Source organism: Apteryx rowi, unplaced genomic scaffold, assembly GCF_003343035.1.
Source record: "Apteryx rowi isolate R43461 unplaced genomic scaffold, aptRow1 scaffold_247, whole genome shotgun sequence".
Taxonomy (NCBI): Eukaryota; Metazoa; Chordata; class Aves; order Apterygiformes; family Apterygidae; genus Apteryx; species Apteryx rowi.
In genome coordinates, this window is record NW_020448830.1 from 691,503 (window position 1) to 713,702 (window position 22,200).

Sequence of the window (22,200 nt, forward strand, 5' to 3'; positions counted from 1 at the left end):
AAGACAATGTAATCAACATGTAGATTGGGCTTGTTAATTTTTTCGGAGTATACATGTAGTAGTGGACACTGCCCAAACTTTAAATTAATTCCCTGGAATCAACTGTCATTAGAAAACTCAGAATCCAGCACACTGCTCTTCTAAAGCCTCCAAGCTAATAATTATTATTAATAATAAAAAATAATAGTAATAATTTATGTATTTATTTTTCCTCTGCAGATAACATTTTGACACCATGGGAAAACAAAACAGCAAACTACGCCCTGAAGTCATGCAAGATTTGCTAGAAAGTACAGACTTTACAGAACATGAGATCCAGGAATGGTACAAAGGCTTTTTGAGAGACTGTCCAAGTGGACATTTATCTATGGAGGAGTTTAAAAAAATATATGGAAACTTTTTCCCTTATGGAGACGCTTCTAAATTTGCGGAACACGTATTCCGCACTTTTGACGCTAATGGAGATGGAACAATAGACTTCAGAGAATTCATCATAGCCTTGAGCGTAACATCAAGAGGTAAACTGGAGCAAAAGCTGAAGTGGGCTTTCAGCATGTATGACCTTGACGGGAATGGCTACATCAGTAAGTCAGAGATGCTGGAAATTGTGCAGGTATGTTCTGCTCAGAGGCACCCTTACACCGCTCTCATTTCAAACAAATTGTGAAGCAATGTTGCAAACAGACTGAATGAAAAGCTCTGGCAGCATTTGAGGGCTTATGCTCTCSGATCTCAGTAATGTAAAATGTTATTTCATTTGGCAAAGATCTTATCACAATCCAAACTCAAGCATTTGATATGCACTGCAAGTTTTCCTGAGCATCACATTTGCATGGCAACTCCTTTGGGAGTTCTTCAGCACAACAACTAACCTGCTGATAAATGTGATTTTGTCCTCTGGGAAGACCTGGCTTTCCAGTTAATTGCAATTGGCCTGAGTAGGTATCTCAGATTAACCAACTCAGGTAGTGTGCTGCTAAGCAAGGCAGGCTCCCTCTACAATAGAAAACAAATCTACTTTGAAATTATGTTGTTATGAAGAACCAGTGAGCAAAACCAGTGATCACATATTTTAAAAGATGTCTGTCTGTCTAATTCAAGCAAGATCTTCACGCTTAATGTCATATTAGCTATCTTCGTATTAGGTTGCCACTACAGATAAACCTTAACTGGGTATATCATGATKCCATACACAGCTACCCTGGATGCATTTTCTTGTGTTGCTAATAGGAGTTCCACCTCATTTTGTCTTTCTCTAACATGTCTTTACCTTTAAGGCGCATCACTCTACTGAAAGCTTTAAAGCATTTTTGGTTCTGTAGTATATTTACACAGCTTGAATCTGTGCAATGCAGCACTGTTAAAGCCAGTTATCAGGATCCTTTATTTCACTGGAAATTTTGAAGTGCTAAATATGTACTGTATTATTCAGGTTTATATTTGTGCTAGAAATCAAGTGAAAGAAATGTCCACAGATTACAATCTGTGATGGCAAACTGCATGTTTAGAATCATTCTAATGCATTGTCTTTCTTGTCTTTCTTGTCTTTCTACTGGGGCTCTTTCAATGTCCTCCAGACAGTAGCAAACATTAGCACTCTCACAGTTTCAGTAAGACCAGAGACAAGGCTCAGCTGCAAATGTAGGGGGAGGGTTTTCCAATTATTCTTTTTTGTGTTCTTGTATCTGAGTTAAAAAGCAGACTCAGACATCTCCCTGTCTCAGTGTCATTGCAAACTCCATGGAATATTTGAATTAGAAGATGCTGTACTCCTCACAAATCTTTCACTCTTCTCAGTAAGGTAACCAGGCTGTCAGTTATTGCTTTTTTCCAACTGTATTGCTCTTCATGAAAAAATAAAGAGAATCCCAAAAGACCTGTCAGAGCACAAAGCAAACACAAGGGAGGCCAACCCAAGCAAGTGTCTCGTCAGCATGAGRAGAGGCCCCGAAGACCGCAGAACCCCTTACTGTTGTCAGTTAGTCAGGGAAGGCCTAAGTGCTGAACAGCAGTATAAACTCCTGAGATCAAAGGACTTGCAGACATGGAGAACAAGGCCACAACTGTGTTCATGTCAAATCTAATTAAAATATTGATGGCTGGATTCTCTGTAGCGATCCAAGCAAGGAAACATGGCTGTTTTTTTCAGTTACCACAGATTTGCTCACCAGCTTGTTTAGATGCTGACATGTTCTGCCTCCTATTCATTGTCCTGTCGGTATCAACTCTAGCATCATTCTTTGCAGTCATGATGTCATCATGAAATGAAGGTGCAGCTTAGGGATCAGTGTAGGGTTATATTTTGTTAATTTGGGACACTTGATGGAAGCGATCTTTTTGTTTAATGTTTCTGAAATTGCATTCTTTGCAGCCAAAAGGGGAAAAATCAAATGGATGTGTGAGTGTCACATGGGGCTGTGYGAGTTACTACATGCATGCAAGCTGACTGACATGTTCTTCCATTTGTGTGCATTACTTGATGTGAGTTTTCAAATGCTTTTTTCACAAGGCTCACTCAGTATATGGGCAAAATTACAAAACATAAGATAGCAATGAGTCCAAGAACTCACTGGGGTCAGAGAAACTCAGGATCAGAGGAGCCTGACCAGTGTCAGACCTGAACAGCCCTTGAGCCCTTTCTCAAACTGTTACAGACAGCTACCTCTCTCCTCTCCTTCCACAGTGGCTGCATACATAGTTTTCAGCCTGGCCCTCCAGCCCACTTGTCCTTTCTGCTCCCTCGCTGCACAGCTGCAGCACCTGAGAGACTCTCACTTGCTCTGTGGCTACATTCATGTTGCATGGCAGGCACATGTTGCTCTCTATCCCTCTTTTCTAGCACTGCATTTCTTGTGAGGAGGTTTAGCTCTCACCTCCTTTCAGAATGCAGACTCTGAGAGAGTTCTCTCTAAGAGATCCATGCAGAATGAAACTCTATTGACGTATGCTTTCTCTCATTTACTCTCACCCAAAATTTTGAAGGACCATATAAAAATTGCTTATGGATACAAACAGGTTCACACGCCTGAACAGCAGTCACTTCTGTATCATAGACCATCAGTCCATACAGAAGAGCTGCCCTTTGTGTGATAGAGTTTCTCATGAGGCAATTTGCTTGTAGATCTCAGCCTGTTCTTTTCTTCCAGTTTTTAATGCTCATACTGAGCCTCCTGTATTGCACTTCCCATCCATAGCTCCTCCCAGTGGGGTAAGATTTGCTGCAGAGCGTCTGGAAGCATGTTTGGTTGATAATGTGAAACTAAAGTAAATGAGCATATTTTCTTGCTTTATTTAGCTGTTCCCTTGATGTATAGTGATTAGATTTATTTAAAAAACAGCTTTTCACTTACCAATGTTTATTTTTGAATATGGAAGAACAGGACTCTGCTTCAAATGTGTTCCAGGGGCCCTCAGCTGTCACAGTCTTTTTGATAGTGAAAAATAGAACTCTGTTATATCTCTGATATAAGTCTCACAGGAACCTATTGCAAGTCCCTTATCTAGCATACATTTGTATATTGATATGGTAGGATTTATTATGTTTTCATCAAGACTTTTGCATGAGACAATACATCAAAATGAATGCTAAAAGAAATACCATCAATTTAAAAGTCATAGCTTCACTGAAAAATGCTGCCCCCATTATTGTTCCATGGTGCCCCTGGGATTACTGTATCTGAAAAAAACATAGAGGCAAGACATGCATTTCTTGTTTTCCAGTCTGCATTTCTTTGTGCTTTGAAAGTCATTTCTCTGTAGTTCTTTTCAGTGTCATGTTGATGGCTACTCGCATTTTCTCTCTCATGCTCTGGTCTAATCTAACATTCCTGCTGGCAATGAAGGCTTTGCTCTCTTGCTCAACATCACAAGGTGTTTGCTGGAAACAGGGGTAGCAGCAACACTGAAACCACAGAGCTATTGGGTTAAGATGAGGGAGAGAGGGTCCTAGCAATAGCATGAAATCAGGGCTTAAGGCTTTGTAGACAGCATCAGAAGCTGTTTGCAGACTGTTCTGGGACATCATCACTCCCTCCCACTGCCAGGCAAATGACTGATTTAGCCCCAATACCAGCTAACGGACACTGGTCCAGGATCCTCTTTCATAGTAGAGTTTCAGGCTGCTGGATTGATAAGCACCGTGTATAGCAGTGCTCCTGTCTGTCCGAGAACGCCTGTGCAGCCCACCATCTGGGCACACACCATGCATGACAATCCGGTGGGACCCTTCCTCAGTCACCCAAGGATATTTCAGGGTTCTTCTGCCACAGGAGCCTTTGTGACCACCAGCTGYCAGGGAGATGAGCATGAATGGTCAATAGCAGCTTTTTGAAGCCCAATTTCTCTGCAAAACAATGGACTAGAGGGCAAAGCACCTGCATTCCTTTAAGCTCTGTTTACCATAGTACTGTTTACTGCATACTCGTAGCCTGTAACGCACTCATCATCCAAAGGGCCTGCACATGACCTTCCCCTAGACAAGTCTCCCCAAAGCTCTTCTTAGAGAAATACATGAACCATCCACATGTATGGAGCTGGCAGCACAGTCTGGAGCACCACATAACATGAAGGGTGTTAGTGATGGACTCACTGTTGCCCCTCACAGAAGCTAACGAAAGAAAGTCCATGGGATAGTGTTATACCTACCCTCCTGACAGACCTTGCCACAGAWCTTCTCAGATTGTTCTTCTCTAGAAATGCTTTCCATGTCTCTCATCTGTTTATCCACAATCTAAATAGCCCAGGCAACTCAAAAATAGCTGAAAACTAGGAAAAGATTTGTGTTTGTTCCCCTTGCTGAAATGGGACATATTTGACAAGATTTTCTTAAAATAAGAGTTAAAGTAAGAGATGGAACCTAGTGCTAAGGGTACATTTTATTATAGTGTGGAATCATAAGGCACCTTAAGAATATTGAGCCAAGAGATGAGACTAGCACTTTCAGTTTATATACAAACACAGCATACCCAATTGTTTCACTGGGCTAACATTTTAAGTCAGGAAGAAACAGAAGCTGATATGGCTCTCAGTAAGGACAGTATCAAAATCCCCATGAGATGGAGAAGAGAGCAATTTTTTCAGGCCAGTTATTCTCTTCATGAGACCATTTTAGCTGTCAAAATTCTTCCATTTTATTTCAGCAGAGTAAAAAGGATTGCCTCAAAATTTGTGCTGTCATCATTGTCATCGCCATAAGTAGCTCTTTGATAATTTGCCAAGTATAGCAAGAAAGTGCAGTCTACACAAAGGTTTCTGGACCAAGTTCAGCAACAGCAGACAGAATGGCATAAATTCCACACTGGACAGCAGCTGGGAGCAAAACAGGTGTGAATGGGTGCAAAGGGGTGACATTTGCACTAAATCATCCATTGCCATTCATGCAAATATAGGTGGAAAAACAAAGGGGAGAGCTCAGCAGGGAATTAGCCAGTTGATGATGAAGCAGGAGTCTATGCTTGCTCCAGTGACACACACAGGGGTCCTAAGGCATAATTTCCTGGTGACACTATGGGCCTCAGGGAGCTGTATCAGGCCCTCCTGATGGATGCCTACCTGAGAAGGCTACCCTGACTCCAGGCGACTCTGCTGATGAGCTGCTCCATACCTTCTCCTGCTTAATGCCACCAATGCCTTTCCACCCAAGGAGTTCTGTGCCATGTGGAGTGGAGAAAGCTCTCCATAGCCCCTGCAGCCTTTCATTCCCAGGTTATATAGGCCACAGTTAACACTTTCAAGCAGTTCCATGTTGTTATTGCATGAAACCTGCTTCCTTTGAAAGCTTTCTCTTTTAAACACACAATAAAGAACTCAGCATAGCTGCACTGAATTAATATGGGGCTAGTCCCAAGTCTCTTAATCAGCCTTAGCTGGCTTTTACTTTGGGAAAGCTTCCCACTGAACTTCTGAGTAACACCATAAGAATTTGTCCAGAGTAACCATTTTCAGTATGAAAAGAACGTTTACTATGTTATTCCCATCTGGCTTTCCTAGAATATCTCATCTGTTATTCCCTTCACACGCCTCTGTGAAAAGGACCCTTTAGGATGAAGTCATGTTGAAACAATTTTTTTTGTCCTAAAAATCTGCATATTCTTACTATGGTTATTTTGATCAGAGCAAACACGACTGCACTCCCAGTCCATGGCATTCCTCCCACACTTTCAATACAGATTTTCTGCTTTGCCATCCTCTCACCCAGAGTGAGGGAATGACCCCCTCCACCCTTCCTTCTATCCCACACAAAAGCCAGACTGGAGATGCTTAAACACTGGCAGATTTATAAGCCTCATTTCTGCTCTGACCCCTGCAAGTCTTGCCTGCTGACCAGGAAGAGGCAGGTGTAAATTCTGACYGTCCATCCTCTCCTTTTTTTCCTTCCCCCAGCCCCCTCATCACTATGTTCATTTGCTTGTATATTTGTCCCTTCTTCTCTTCTCCTGGCTATTCGATCAATGTTGTGTGGACAGCATCCATATCTGTGTTAAGAGACTGCCCAATTCTGTAACATCCTAATTCTTTTGGGAGTCTTTGGGCACTTGCAACAGTGCAAACCATGATGATGATGATTAAATGGATGCCCATCACTTTTCCATTCAGCCAGAAATTGTTCATATTGAAATGTTCTTCTCTGTTCTTCTATTTATTTGGTTCTATAACCAGTGTTACAGAATTACTGGCAGACCAGGAAATCTGCGGCCACAGCATTACTGACATAACTGAGGGAGCAGATGTTTGACTGCATTGAGCATAAGAAGTGATGAATATTTAATTAAACAGACAAATGCCATTCTCAGGGTGTAATGCTTCAAGTTATTTAAAGGCTAGGAGATCTGAAAGGTGAGCTAGTTCTGCTGACAGAAGAGAAGCCAGTGAGATGGCTAAGGAAGTGGATGCTCACTAGTGCGAGGGTAAAATGTCTGAGTTACCTAACAGCRTCCTCCAGCTGGTCAGTCTGTGCTGCCACGCTGCAGGAGCAGTCCCTTTGGGAATCCCCAGGCCAGATGACTAGAACAGGCAAGACAGAGCGCTTTCATGAATGGGAAAGCTAGACAGCGGAGGTGAAGGGAGTAATCTTGGGCCTCGACCAAGGATCAAGTCTCCCAAAGCAAGAGAAGCAAAAGCAGAGAAGAAGTAGCTGAAGTAATGATGTCTGGAGTAAGTTATCAACTGACTGCTGCAGACACTGTGCTGGGGGGAGACATGAATTTGAATATCCACATCTACAGACAAGGACTGGAGGGCAAGCTGGCTACCCAGTGCAGTGCTGGTTAGCTAGAGCCTAATGAGCTGGAATGACAACCAGAAGGAGCTGGTCAGATGAGGGCAATGCTGCCTTGGGCTAATATATCTGCCTCTCAAAATGTCTGAGAGGCTTCGCCAAGGCCACCACACTACAGCGGTTTGACTGCTTCTGTTGTCCCAGCTAATCTGGATGCTCTGCATGGCTCTGTAAAGCTATTTCCTAGGCAAAACACCGGTTTACTTGTTCTGCATGCTCTCATTTGCAGGCAAAATTTGGATAACCAGTTCAGAGACCATTACTCTCTCTTGTTTTAAAATTAACATTACCTCTCTTTCAAGTGTGGCTAATACCATACATGACTAATGGATTTGCCTGTACAAAGAATAGCTATGGGTGGCACCAGCTTTATCAGGGATTAGAACATCTGCTCTCTGTGGAACAAATTGTGAACAGGTTTTTTTAGCTGTGTACACACAAAAATCCTAAAGGAAAAGGCCACCTTATCGTTGGTCAAGTCTTCACTATATGCCACACACTGCAAAATTAGGGAGTGAGTCACTGCCCTCCCAGCAGGCAGAAAGTCAATGGAGGGAAAGCAAACATGAGGTAAGGGGAAGGCAGAGTGAAGATGGAGCCTGTGAAACCAGCTGATAGTGGCTGAAGCATGAAGGACACTGCAGGTGGTTGTCTTACCATTCCCCCAAGTAGTGTCAGCTGCGAGGACCTAATATGCTGTAAAAGGGGTAAATTAATCTGAAGACTATTTTAATATGGAAAAATGTAACCTCAGTCCAAACCCAGATTGTGTTCAACGGTGACTAAATAAGGAAACACATTATTTCATAAATAAATATCTCGCTGAAGAGAGCAACTGTATATTAGTGCCACTAGACTCCCATAGGGAGTCTGGAGAGCAGATCCAGGCTGATGTTCCTGAGATATTTTCTACTTATTTCTTTCACCATGAAAAAATCATATCACTCCATTAAGATGATGTATTTTTTACCAGCTCTTTGCTCCTGTCATATCACATAGGCAATCTATAAGATGGTTTCTTCTGTAATGAAGATGCCGGAAGATGAGTCAACACCAGAGAAAAGGACAGAGAAGATCTTCCGCCAGATGGACACCAACCGTGACGGTAGGCTTGCCAGCAGGCGCCGGAGGGAGCATGCCTACCTGGGGGACAAGGAGGCAGGAGGTGCCCTGGCCACTTCGTGTGCCCATGAGGAGTCCCGCTGAGCCAGACGCAACCTCCCGCGTCCTTCCGAGCAGAGCCATGGCGGATATGGCTGCTGCAAGCGCAGGAGGCTCGGCCAGGCAGGAGGGCACGGGGAGGGGAAGAGGAGCGGGCCACGGCCGGGGAGCAGCCTCTGCGGCGGCGGGGGCACAGAGGTGCCCCGGGGCCCTGAACCACCTGGGCAGCCCCTGGCGCGGCCCCTCCATCGGGATGCAGTGCCATGACAGCGCGCGGCAACCCCCCAGGGACCGGGAGCCCTGTGGCCCCCTCTAACGCCAGGAGAAGCAACCCCACATCAAGGAGAAAGGTTCTTTTCCTGCACTTGCTGGTCTCATCGCAGCCGTCCCCGAGCACCCAGGTCAAAACCTGCAAGTGTTGTGCAAATAAATAGCAAGTGTCGTTAGCAGGTTAAGAAAGGCGGGTGGGGAGGGGGCTATGGGGACGGGAAGCTGGGAAAGGGCCGCTCCTCAGGAGCGTCCGTCCTTCGTGCCATTTCCTCATTATAAATGTTTACTTCTTCACAGTGCTCACTGAAGCAGCGCTCTTGGGCTTTCAAGCAGTCTTGAAACATTCATCAACTTTGGAGGCTTTAGATTACGCCCACTAATTATACAGCTCACCAAAAGCCTGCATGCAAACCCACGGCCTTATCTCCCGTTTCATATTTCAGGCCGTCACTTTTTTTTTTTTTTTTAAGAAGGAAAATAAGCAGCCACTGCTGCTCTGTGAAAGCAGCCAAATTGAGGTGAAATAATTTGCAGCTGGTGAGGCTGTTTGAAGAGAGGCGCTGCTTGAGGAACATCGCTTAGACACGTGCATCAGGGKTTTTTTTTCCCTAAAATTAATTTTTTTCCTGACAATTAATGAACTTAACATTGGGGAACAGAAATCTTGTAATAAATACCCAACACCTTTCACTGAGGCACAAGGTATGGATGTGCCAGTGTTCTGGATCTTAGGTTTTTAAAAATCCTTTTCAGAGACCACAAGTATCGGCTTTTACCTGGAAAGGTGGTCATTGAACGAAAGCGAACAAAACCACTCTGTACCTCTGCTATACAGCTTGTCTCCTCAGTACTTTACTGCGGTTAGTTTGCGTCCCCGTCAAAACCTCATGAAATTATTGAACGAAGGGAAATGCTGAAGTGGCCACGGCTGCGGGTGGTCTCCGGGGTTGGCGGGGTCCCAGCGCCGGGGTGACCAGCTCCTGCCTCTGCCGTAGCTCGCGCTTGAGCCCTCGCCCTCAGCTCAGCCTTAGCCCCTGGCGGGGGGATTTGGGGACGCTCCCGCCTCGGCAGTTTCTTCAGACACCGCCGGGAAAGCGATTCGGGAGGCACRGGGGAGCGCTGAGGAAAGGCAGGGCTTTGCTTTCCCAGGGATCCTCCTCGCGTTCCGCTGATTCCTGCGCACGGCGGGAGGCTCGGCAGGTGCGCGGCGGCGGCGTGGGTGCCCTGAGCGAATGTGTGTTTCTCTTCCAGGAAAGCTCTCCCTGGAAGAGTTCATCCGAGGCGCCAAGAGCGACCCGTCAATCGTCCGCCTCCTGCAGTGCGATCCCAGCAGCGCCGGGCAATTCTGAACCCGTTCTTTGGATGAATTATGTATCTGCTTTTTTTTTTTCCTTGCCAAACAACATTCACGGTAGTGTTGCCTCTGTATGGCCAATTATGCCTTCTTTTGTGGCATCTTATAGCTTCTTTTGTTGTGGATTAATTATAAGAATGCTGAATTGCTCTTAACGGTTTGTCCAGAGCACGGGCAGTACTGTTTTAAACAGATATTGTGGTGTTATCATTGTTTTAAAGATTTTATTTTGTTTTTGTTTTAATGTGTCTGTTTTGGAAAGTATGCAATGAGAAGGAAAAGAAAAAAAAAAAAACAACAAAACCCTTGGCAGCAAAACATATTGACAGATTTTAGATTGCTGCTTTAGTAGCTGAATAGTCACCCACAGGACCTGAAAGTGTAGTAGAGACTGAAGCAAAAGGGTTACGGCAGGTGTAGAGTTCATCCAGACCTCTGTTTCCTACCCAGGAGGCACCAGTTAAGCTCAAAGACAGTATCACGAAGAAGTACGCACGTGCAAAGTTGGTGAGGACTATATTGCCCGCACCCCTGCACCTATGCCTCGTTGTTTCAATGCTGTGAACATTTTCAAGGTTGTGAAGGAGAAGGAAAAAACAAAGATCAATGGTCTTACTAGGTTTACAATGGTTGATTTCACGTGGCTTTATCTGAAAATTCAGCAATTCGCGATCCTGATTCCAAAATCCACAACAGACAATACCTCTTGCCATTTGGGGTCAGCAAAGGCAGACACAGATATTGCAAACTGGGTCTTGACAATGAATTTAAGGGAGATACATGTTGAATGTGAATTTTTCAGGTTAGTAATAAAGCAGTTTCTACTAAGGAGAGTGGGCATTCAACTGAATAGATAATGCAACACCTGCAAGCAGCTAAACCTGAGGCAAATCTGCTGTTCTGAATGCTCTTGTGTAGTATAAAGTTTTGGGGGTGTTTTGTCTCTCTCCATGTAGTTAATGCAGTTTCTGGGCCTGCTCTTGGAGGAAGGCTATCATCAAAACTTGTTTTAACCATAAAATTGTAGCATTTATATTTCATTTATTTTAGTAAAGTTCAAAAATCTGTACTGAAACAAGGAAATGGTACTCTTTATGGTATATTTATATATATATAAAAATTAAAACAAACAAAAAGATCAGCTCTGAGAGAAATGTTGAATGTTTATCTTTTCACCTAGATGCAGGAGTTCTGAAATTTGCTGCTGCAAAATTTTATCCTTTGGTCAGAGTTGCTGTGTTCAAAGCTAGTATGCATGTGTGGGATTGCTTAGTGGCTTTACAAGCACTGCTGCAACAGAAAAGCTTTAGCGACAGGAGGCATTATGCTGACTAAATTGGAGTTAGTCTGTCGTTAGCTAAAGTCTGCTCTGTGGTCCTGTTGGTGAGTTATCCATGTAGGCAGTGCACAGTGTTGGGAACTGGTGAGCTTGTTAGAGTAACCCCTGTCTGAGCAGCAAGGTTGGCACTGTGTCAAGTGACCTTGTAGATGCTAATCCCCAAGTAGCCTTAATTTAAAATAAACTAAGTAAAATAAGTCTGCTTTGCAGATGAGGATTAGCTAAGCACTAATTAGAACTCATGCAAAAGTAGCTGAGTTATGAATAATTTTTTGTTGAACGCGAGCTAGCATGCACAATAATAAGAGATAAAATATCCTGGACTTAATTTTTCAATACCATTTGCTTTGCCAGGTCTAATATGAAGAGCATAGTAAATCTTTGATTTACTTTTAATTTAGATCAAATTCCTAATTAGTTGTACTAAAATTATTATCGGTGGCTAAGCACACTTGATAAATACTTTTAGACACACACCTTTGTCTCAAACAATCACAGAGAACCAACTGATGACATATTTCTGCAAAATTCATTAAAATTCTGGGCAGAGGTGTGTGTGGGTATATGTGAAAGTGAGAAGGTAAAAGAGGCCCAAACACAGACGCACAGATGCAAACAGATTACAACACTTAGTGCTGGTAGCTGTTACAAACATCACTGGCTAATTTTGCGTCAATTCTTCTAGTTGATGGAGATGTTTCTTATTTATTTCTTCCTAATCTTCATTAGACATCCTGTGCGCAAATCTATTCCTTCAAAGAAAAGCCTGTGCCTACCTTTCTCAAGATAATTTTCAGTTTTACCTGGAGAGGTTCTGTGTCCATCCCCTCATGCATATTCAAAGACATGTTCTCTCTTTAGCGCTTCGAGTGTTGTTTTTCAGTAGGACGAACCTGGCTAGATTGCTGTGAATTGCTCCATGAAGGTCAGTGGACATACATTGATTAATATCACTTCGTCAGATATAAGCAATCAGTCCTGCTGCACCAGCCACTTCCTGGGATGCTCTATCACCACCACTACACAGGGAGAATTAAGTGATGTGTTAGAGGAATCCTCAAGTCTACTAAAAAACACTGAAATTCTAATCTCTGGGTTCAGTGCAGGCCTCCAGATCAAAAGCAGCCTGGTAAAAGTTGACATTTACTGAAGATGAATTTGGATACCTTCTACAGTTCCATCTTTTTTTTTTTTAATATTGTGGAAGCAGCTGCATTTATCTGAAACTATTAAAATGTTGCCTTTTATTTAAGCAACTGCATTCCATCTCCTTTTAGTTTTATAAGATATTTCTGGCCCAGAACCTAATCTTCCAGTTTGTTTTAGCTCAGTAGTTTTGGGCTTTTTGGGCCAGGCTTGCCTCATGTGTTAATACTTTACAACGCGTGTTTGAAAACACAACCTACAATATGACCCCAGGCCAGTGGAGATGTAATTCTTTCCACAGTTCACAAAATCTGGAAGAATAAGAATTAGCCTACAGCTGCAGAGGACGTAACTGCAGATAAGAATATTGTATAAACATTTACAGAGTGAGCTAAGGTTATTCTTTACCTGACTACCACTGATGATTGGTATTGTTTTAAATTATTAACTGTCCCTTTCTATCTCTTCAAAAATGGACTTTGCACGTACTTTGAAAGTGACCCATAACTGAATTTGTTATATGAACATCTGCAGATCTTGGATCAGCAAAACAGCAGTGGCATGCAGTGTGTTGGATTAGAATTTACTGTTTTGCTACTGTTATCATTTACAGTCATAATAGCCTTCATAAATCTCTTGAAAACAGAATGACTTATCCTGTATAAAATAACACGGCAAGTTAAACATTTTTAAGAGATCTATTAGAAATATTCCCGTACCTGAAAGACGGCAGGGAGTACATGCTGTTTCCCATCACCTCTCAGTGCTGCAGATATGTTCTCCAGTAATACTTGCATGTGCAAGAGGTAGCCTTGACTCATGTGTTATCCGAATAAAAGAATGAGTATGTCCAGCATACAGACTTAATTGGTAGAAACGACAGCCCCATTTACCCAGCATTCCCAGTCAGCTTACCAGGCTGATCTAGATTCTGGGCCAAAAGATGTGAAGTGAGGACTATGGCTTGTGCTATCTGCAGCAGCCTGTCTTGGTTTTACTGTGCTCTGGGACTGGAAATGGGGAAACACAACCTTTGTAAAACTAGCGTGTATGTGCTTTTGTGAGCACTTAGGGTTTGAGAGGGACTGAAAAAAGATCGATATCTTAACATTATTTGAAACACTGTGTGTTCACAGCAGTGAATGTTCCTGAGGTAAATGGAGTTGTGCTGTTCCTCTTACTATACTTAGGCATTTTTAGGATTTTTACCTTACTGTTGAGGGAGTTCATCCTTCATTGTCCTCTGTTACAATGCATGACCTCCATATTTTCTAGGTACTGCTGCTTAAAACAATAAGCTGTAAGAGCATAACTTCTATAGCTGGAAGAGGTCTAAATGCAGAAGTAGTGTGTACTGGCGCAAGAAGTGTTCACACAACACCAAGTCACCACAGCTTCATAAATTGCCCCCCCCCCCCCATGAGCTGTGCCACAGGAATTTTCTGTATGTGCTCTCTTAACTCATGGCAAGCATAAAGTAACATGGCTTAGCTTAATTTTCTTTCACCATAGACTAGGCTAAGTCGCATTACCTTGCATTCACTGTGGGCTGAAAGCACGTACACGGAGAGATACCACAGCTCAGCTGACTCATGGAAACTTGGTGAACTGTGGTAACTCGATCTTGAGTCCTAATCCGCAAACTAAGCTGAGATGGGAACTTCACCGTGGCTGTAGGTCTCTGTGTACATGTGAACCAGGGAACCCTTTGACAGCGGCAGGCTCGCTGGGAGCGCGTGGTTGTGGGGAGGGAAACCTTTACATCAGAACTAATGCCCTAAGCTGTGAGCAGTTTCCCCTTTTTTAAAAAGCCGTCTGGTTTTTAATAGCACTGATGAAGATGTAACATCACAGCAATGTAGCACGGTCAGGATGAAGGAGGCATCCTTGACGGTCCTAAGAGTTTCCTTTTGAAGCCTGGTGTACTAACACCAACTGAACAATGTGGAAGGGGAGGGTCAGGCCAAGACCTCTCCCAAAATCTCACTACATCAGCACCTCCTGTTGTCTTTCTAATGGTGCTTATTTGGTTTTCTGTGATGAGATGGTCTTTGGACTCAGGAATTAGGTATCAGGTAATTGGTGCAAGACCAGGGGAGCAGAATATTTCACCTGCCATTTGCACAGGTATTTCGATGCATTCTTTACTCTGTATCTTACTGGATATGATTTCATGGAGCAGTCTGAAAGTGGGGGAAGTTGGTTTCCTTGGCATCATGGGCAGGAAATGTGCTTAGAAGCATAAAGAAACTTGGCAAGCATCAGACAGTCAGGCAACGCTCAGAGCTGAATGGCAGAGTTTTCCATTGACTGTGCACCAGAGACATAAGATACACAGCAGTGATAAATCAGACCCATGGTATGATGTGAGACAGGACTATAACAAAAATGGCACCTTCTAACTGAGCAGCTCTGTGTTCTGTGCACCCAGAGTCAGGCATGCTGACAAAATACATTTTAAATACCTTTAGCATGAGCATGCTGCTAGACAAGGACAATAACTCTGTTTCTTCTTACACATCAGCAACAGAGCTGTTCGATGTGCCAGTTAGAAGTCAAACAAATGGGTGACAGGAGGACCAGATGGCATTTCCTAAGCATAACTGAGGGCAAAATTTTGCCTGCAGGAACTTTCCTCCTGGTCATGGTAGACAAGAAGGAAAAATTCTATCTGACTCTCAAAGCCTCAATGCCATTTTTCAGGCTGCTGAAGGTGAAAAGATCTTCACCTGCAAATTGAGAATGTTTGATGTAAAATGAGTGTGAGCCACTTACAACACAGAACCCCATGCTGACCATTTTACAGCAACTTTTTAAGATAAGAGTAGGATGTTAGGCAGGAGAAGAGCTGTGCTTTAAGCACATGGAGGAAAAAAAAAGAACCAGGGTTTGTAAATTGGCATGAAAAGCGGTCACACTAGAAACTGGGACCATTGTGGGAGAGGTCTGGACATAGTTAGATCACTCTGAAATTCAGAACAGTAGGATGATCAGTCAGCTGCAAAGTGAATCTTCTAGTCCCTTCCAGAAACCATCTCTGGCTACTTGAGTGTCTCAGTTAGCAACATCCGTTATTCCAGTTTGGCTTCTGCTGTTGTTGGTCCCAAATTATCCATACTGAAATAGAAGTTGTTTCAAGGCTGGGGATTTTCACAGTATAAGGTGTACAAACTTTTCAGATATACTCTGCACATCTTGAGAAGTAATAGCCAGAAAGTGCAGATGTGAGGTTTTTTGGGGGGATGTGCAGATTTAATTTCCTCTTTGCTCCCACAGGTCATAGTGTTATTTTAACATATATAGTTGAGATTAATATATCACTTGTAAAATGCTGACTAATGCACAATAAACAAGGCAAAAAAAAAGCTTGGGTTGTAGTGAACAATATGAAAAGGTTAGAGAAATGAAAAACTGTAAGTCACATCACTGCCTTTAGACTGAAGTCTGAATTCACAAGGTGAAAGTCACCCTTAGCAATAGTCAGTGCAGAATAGCTCCTTTGCACCACTTCAGTCCATGTGACTTCCCGGGCTGCTTTGCCCCCACGTATTACCCCAGTCCCAGCAAAGTCATGATGTTCTAAGGCTGGGAACTCTGTGTCCTTCCACAAAGATTGTCATTTGATCTTTTTCAGTCCGCTGAGCTCTTCTGTGGTCCTGAAGCACGCGATGGCCACCCTCTCTGCTGAGTTCACTTACTGTGGAGTTCAAACATGTCTTAGATCTTCCCCTCTTGCCCTGATATTATACCAAAGATGCTCTCACTTTCCCAGGGCAGGCACTCAGGGTGTCAGGCCATTAGAGGCTTTATTACCATCTTCCAATAGCCATCCCTATCCTCTCTCTCTGAATGAATAACAAACACTAGCCCATGACATCTGGGGGAGCCAGGCTTGACACTCTTATGTGGAATAGCTTCTGATTTGGTTCCCAGCCTTTGCCCCCTGGTGTGTACCTTGCCAAAATGCTATTTATTTACTATTATTAAGTAATGGTATTAATAGTATTAAACTTTTCAAGAACACATTAAACCTCTGGAACAATGTGGTTTTCATTATCATATATGCATTTGTTGATCTACCGCAGACTGAACCCGACCAGTGTTTGTTTTCCACTCCCATGGTTTATTCCGTAGAGAACTGATTTCTTCCAGGCAGGAACAGTGTCTCCCTATGCRTCAACATTCAGCGTGCGGTGCCCTGGTGCTGCCTGGAGCATCCAGCTGCTACGGTCCAGGAGACACTCTGGCGCAGCAATGTCAGGCTGATACTCTTCCAGCCATCTGTCAAAAGCACATGTGAAGGGGGTGGTGTCTGGTTTTCTCTGTCCTGCGGATAGGGGTTTCAACAGTGTTCAGGGCTGGCCCCACATTCCCCCACTGGACTGGATGACAACAATTAGTGAACCCCCCTGAGAAAATCCTCTTAAATTCTAAGCTTTGTTTCTTCTGTTAATTGACTGCACGCAGAGGAAGGATTAATGGATCCTACACACTTATCTGGGAGAGAACTCGGAGTTCCCTGACACAACCACCTTTTTATCTCCTGTCATCAGCTTATTCSTGTTTCCAGGGCAGCCAAGCAGTTTTTCTTAGTATCTGGAATTAAAAAAAAATGAAACCAGAGTTTCAATCTGATAAAGATCTAAGGAAGCCTACTAAAGACATGATGCTTCGTATTAGTCATTTGAATGCTTTAGAAGATCGTGTTTCATTGTTTTTTTTCTGTCTGATTTCCTTATTCATGTTTTAGTTATGTTCTTGATTTTTGTTTTTGGCTGCTCTTAGATTCAGTCCTGCTGGTCTTTTAGCTTATATGCTAGCAAAATCCCAATGATCCCAAGAGCAGATYTGCCTGAGCAACTATTCTAGAGGTGGCTGCACTGTGCCTAGTAAAAATGAAGTGCTTCATTAAGTTGGGGATCATATTTGTCTGCACATTTCCTGCAAGGGGAAACTTGGATTGCATTTCAATATGCTTTTTTCTTCCACTTTCTCACTTCAGCTTCATCCAAAAGGTCTTACATTTGGCATTTGTACATTCAGTTCTATTTTGTTCTTGAACTAGAGGTGACTAATATTTGCCTCTTTTGATAGAAATACTTGATATTTTTTGATTTTTAAATGTTGCCCAGTAGATGACATGATAGATGCAGAAGAAAATAGTCGTAGACTTGTCTGTGTAAATTGGGACAAACACTTTTGATGCTGTAAAGACTAATAAATTGCAATACACCATGGCCAAAAGCTGAATGCACTCTAAGTACCCAATTCCCCTTGAAGTCCATGACAACTTCATAAAAAGATTATTCTTGTCTGTGTTCCCCTAGGCTGTTTCTACATTGCAGAGTAGAGATACCAAATGTAATTTTTAACAAGCTACCAAGAGCAGACTAAGTGCAGCAGCATGGAGTTCAGCATATTCTGTGTCTTGGCAAAATTAGATACCTCTCTAGATTAATGCTTTTTAAGCAAACCTACATATATTAAGAAAGACTTTTACAACTCAGAAAGGAGAGGCACAAATATTAACTAAATGAATTTGGTCCATATAGCTTTTTTATGGCTGTCTAGAATTGTCAGTGTCCTGTGTATACTTACCTATAGCAATTGTGATGTGTTAATTTTTCTCCCCAGTTCTGTTGTAAACTCACATGGTGATATTCTGAGTCTCCAGCCAGTCCTTAGCTGGGCAAAACCCGCTGGAAATGACATCTAAGGGTGATTTGCCTTCAGAAAGACTGAGGGCAGCTCTGGGGATATGTCTCCATGCTGTTGCATGCTTTAGGAATGTGTGCCTGCAGCGTGATGTGTTAAACCCCCCTGGAAATGAAAGTAGATGATCAAGTCAAAGAGGAGATAGCGAATTTGGTGGAGGGTTGTGTATGTGTTTTGTGCCCCTCAGCACGCGCATCATTTCCCCTTCTATCGTAGTGTCAGAGTAGAGTTTTCTTATGCTGATAATGTATTTGTATTATGCAACTTACTCAGAAAAAAAGCCCAGAAGATTGTCTCTCAATGACTGTCCTCTCCTCTCGAGAAGCTGTTCTCTTCTGTACATATGATATGCAGAATGTATGGAAGTCTTACCAGCGTTGGTTTGCATTTTTAAGACTGTACTAATTAATGTGTTAATTATTGTGTTTTCGTAGTGTCATCTTTGGTGTAAGATGTAAAAACTATTTAAAATGACTTTTTTGTTATTGCTCAGCTTATAGAGATAGCACAAAGAAATGCATGTTCACTAGAATCAGCCTTTTTAAAGGACTGTCATAGCTGCACACAGATGCCATCGTTTTACATAGAGTATAATACCTGCATTCTCATTTCAATAGGGGTCAGTTTTGAGCAGAAACTAGTTCTTCCTGAAAAGTCTATTTTCTGTCTTTTTCTCTCACGGATTCAAGCTTTTTATTACACACTGTGTGCCAGACCCCACACAGTAGGCTGCAGTCAGGGTTACAAGCGACCGAGATGGGGTGGGAGCTCAAGTCATTCGCCCTGTCTTGAGTTCGCGGGGGGAAAACGCGAAGATGGGGCCTCGGCTGCCTCCCCGGCTCAGGCACACTGCAGGGACCACGCCAGCAAGCTTTTTCATCCCTGGTCTCGCTCATGTGCATGCTCTGTTCCCTTTGAGACTACCATTGGCTGCATCAGGACAAAACTGATGGCTTTACATTTTAAGACAGCTTGTGTAAGTGACTTTAAAATTAATCAACTAAAATTTAAAAGTAATTGCATATTAACAATTAAGAAAAAAAGAGCCTGAGCTGCAAGTTTGGGGTGAGAATCTTATTGGGGTTCTTAATGTAGGGAGAATTTGAGGTCAGCCCATAAAAGACAGGACCATTTGGGAAGTTTAGCTCTACATTTCTTGTAAGGTTTGGAGAAGGATTGGAGAGGTAAGAGCTGTTTGGATCCAGCCTTTCAGGCAGGCTAGACTTGTTCAAAGTGAGATGTCTCCCAACTGTGTCCTGGGCCAAAAGACAGGACATGCTGCAGCTTATGAATATTTTTTTTCTTTTCTGTTTTTTTTTTTTTAAGGAGAAAGCAGTTCAAACTGCACCTAGCAAAATGACTGACTTCAAAAGCATGTTTTTCCTTGTTATATAGACACTCACAAAACATCATTGTCTGTTTAAAAAGGCACGTTTGTGATTGATAGTTTTTTTCAGTGCCAAAATATATAAGCAGTATTGTTTGAAGGGAAATAAGAATTTTTTTACTGTATTGTTATTACTGTTGAACAAATATTGTTTTTAAATGTTAGATTTTGAAGAATTTTGTATTGTAAACTGTTTTGTGACATGGTGCTTTTTCATACTGGAATTACTGATTGCACCTAAATATGAATTATTTTGTTTTCTTATATGAATATGTAACCTTGAACAATCTTGATGAAAACCAATATACGGTGGATACCGAAGGTTCAAACAAATTCTCCTACTGAAATCCCCTAAATGTTCTTTCCTACTAATAAATATTCTGCTGCAGCTAGCTACGTGGCATGTGCCGGTGCTGTGTTCACACTGCCACCTGAAAAGCTTTATTTACCCCTGCAGTCTGGAGAGCAGGTCTCGGATGAGCGTTTGCCACCGTCGCCGCTGGCATTGCGCAGCCTCCCATCCCACCAGCCGGACCCAGCGGCGCACCCAGGCTCTGCCAGCAGCACCGCCGGCCCAGGACGCGCAGCGGCTCCCCTTGCTGGGGCGACGGGGCTTGGGGAAGAAAAGGGACGGTGCCAGGCACCGCGGACACACGTGCTTCACCCCAAGGCTATTCTCAGGGTTTCACCCTCAGCCCCCAAATTTGGAGGCACRGTGGGGGCAGCAAACGTGCAGCTGACGGCAGCCTCAAGAAAAAGGGGAAGCTCTTTCCCGCGCCCCAGCTGTTCCGAAACCTGCTCCATCCTCGCCAGATAAAGCCTGACTCATCTCACAACTCATAACAAAGTGGGAAATAAGTCCCGGCAGATTTTTCCTTTCAGAGCTGACCCCGCGTGCTCGGCACCSCGCGGGAAGAGGCCCAAGGCGCACATCACCGCGCATGCGGGGCGACGGRGCAGCGCTCGGGCCGGGGTAAGCCTCTTTGGAGAGCTTAACGCCATCTTAAACCATGCATCGGCTGTGGGCTGGCACGTTGCAGCGGGCTGAATTGCACCGCCAGCGTCGCTGCTAAGACAGTTTTCTGAAGGCAGAGGGCAAGGCACAGGGCCCGCTGTGTGGCAAGGCATCACGAAGCAGTTTAGGAAAAAAAAACAAGGGAAGGACAGCACAAAGCTGAGAGAGTTGGTCTTGCCACACTGGGAAAGGCTGATTGGAGCTTTCCCAGCCATGGATGAATCCCTCTCCAGGTTTCGGGTATTTTTTAACCCCAGATGAAGAGCGCGCAGCCTGGGGGCTAGAAGCAGGGCAGGCCATGTGCTGGTGGCACCGCAGTTGGGGTTGATGGCTTTGAGACCTGACTCTGCTGGGCGCACAGGGATCTCTGCCTGCCGGGGAGAGGCAGCCGAGCATTGCCACAGGGATTTCTGGCCTGCCCTGGAGCGGCCTTGGAGGTGGCCACATCTCACGCTCCTGTTGCGGCTCTGTGCGTGGTCCTTAAACTCCTCAAAATTTTACCTGGGTTAAATTTGGAGCTGGGATTAGCACTGGGATGCTGAAAGTAGTTTAAATCCCACTGGAAGGTAACTGAAACCAGTGCCTATTTCCTCTTGAGATTAAAAAAGAAAAACAGCCTATTTGTGGAACTGCACATTAATATGGGCTTAAAATGGTTCGGAGCCACGTGGCTCTGCTGGAGCATCAGTGAAATGGCCCGGGCACCCTGCAGGCTCAGCGCACCTTCAGGCTGGCTTTATTATAAGAGCCTCCAGTGAAGTACGTTTTCCTCACTCTCTGTTGGGGTCATAATACAATTTAGCATCAAGCTGTAAAAAAGGCGGAAGTGAAAGGAGATCTTTCTTTACCTTGGGACCTTGCATGCCAGGACAGTGACGTGGAAGGGCTCCCGGGGCCGCAGCACAGCGGGTTTCCCGCGATGCACACGGCTGCGCACACATTGCGCCCCGGTACCATCCCTCCCGCCTTCCTTGGAGGAGGACAGCGAAGGCTCCTGGCCYTCGTCCCCACGGCTTGCGAGCGCTGGGCCAGGCCAGGTGGGGCTCGGGAGAGCACCGTCTTGGGGCAGCCAGAGCTTTGGGCAGTGTGAACTGGGAACTGAGAATGGGAAAGATGATGAAAAACATGGCTTTGCTGCCCCACCAAGTCCCCTAAAGATTCACTGAAGAGCCGCAGGAGGAGCGTTTTGTTCATCTCTAATAGCAGAGGGTCAGTTTTTCTTAAAGTCCCTGTGAGTCACACTGCTAAAGCCTTGTCCAGCTGCGTCAGAAACCATCCAGCCTTTGCAAATGCTGCAGGTGCCACAGTTCCCACCAGCTGAAACGCTTCTCCTTGCTTCACCACCCCACAGCCTCTGCAAACAGAATACTTCTAACCACTCAGCTTGCACAGCTTTCACATCTTAAGAGCCACTCAGTAAAGTGACTTCCCATAAAACATTATTAAATGTCTATAGCAGGCTGTGCCCAGGAAATGGGAGTACATTAAAGACCCCCACACGGTGTGTGCCGTTCATTGGGACATGCGGGGAGCGCAG

The 22,200-nt window shown here is 43.9% G+C and overlaps 1 protein-coding gene across 1 annotated transcript; it reads left to right on the plus strand.

Moving 5' to 3' along the window:
* The first annotated feature begins 223 nt into the window (after positions 1-223).
* NCALD (neurocalcin delta) lies at positions 224-10,274 on the plus strand. Its single transcript, XM_026066735.1, has 3 exons — positions 224-613; positions 8,276-8,381; positions 9,959-10,274. Exons 1-3 carry the CDS (start codon positions 236-238, stop codon positions 10,054-10,056), a joined length of 582 nt encoding a protein of 193 aa, XP_025922520.1. The 5' UTR covers positions 224-235; the 3' UTR covers positions 10,057-10,274.
* Positions 10,275-22,200: the final 11,926 nt, after the last annotated feature.

Coding starts and splice junctions, on each gene's coding strand:
- NCALD (XM_026066735.1), top strand. CDS start 236: ATGGGAAAACAAAACAGCAAACTACGCCCTGAAGTCATGCAAGATTTG. Junction 614..8,275: donor AGATGCTGGAAATTGTGCAG/GTATGTTCTGCT, acceptor CATATCACATAG/GCAATCTATAAGATGGTTTC. Junction 8,382..9,958: donor GATGGACACCAACCGTGACG/GTAGGCTTGCCA, acceptor TTTCTCTTCCAG/GAAAGCTCTCCCTGGAAGAG.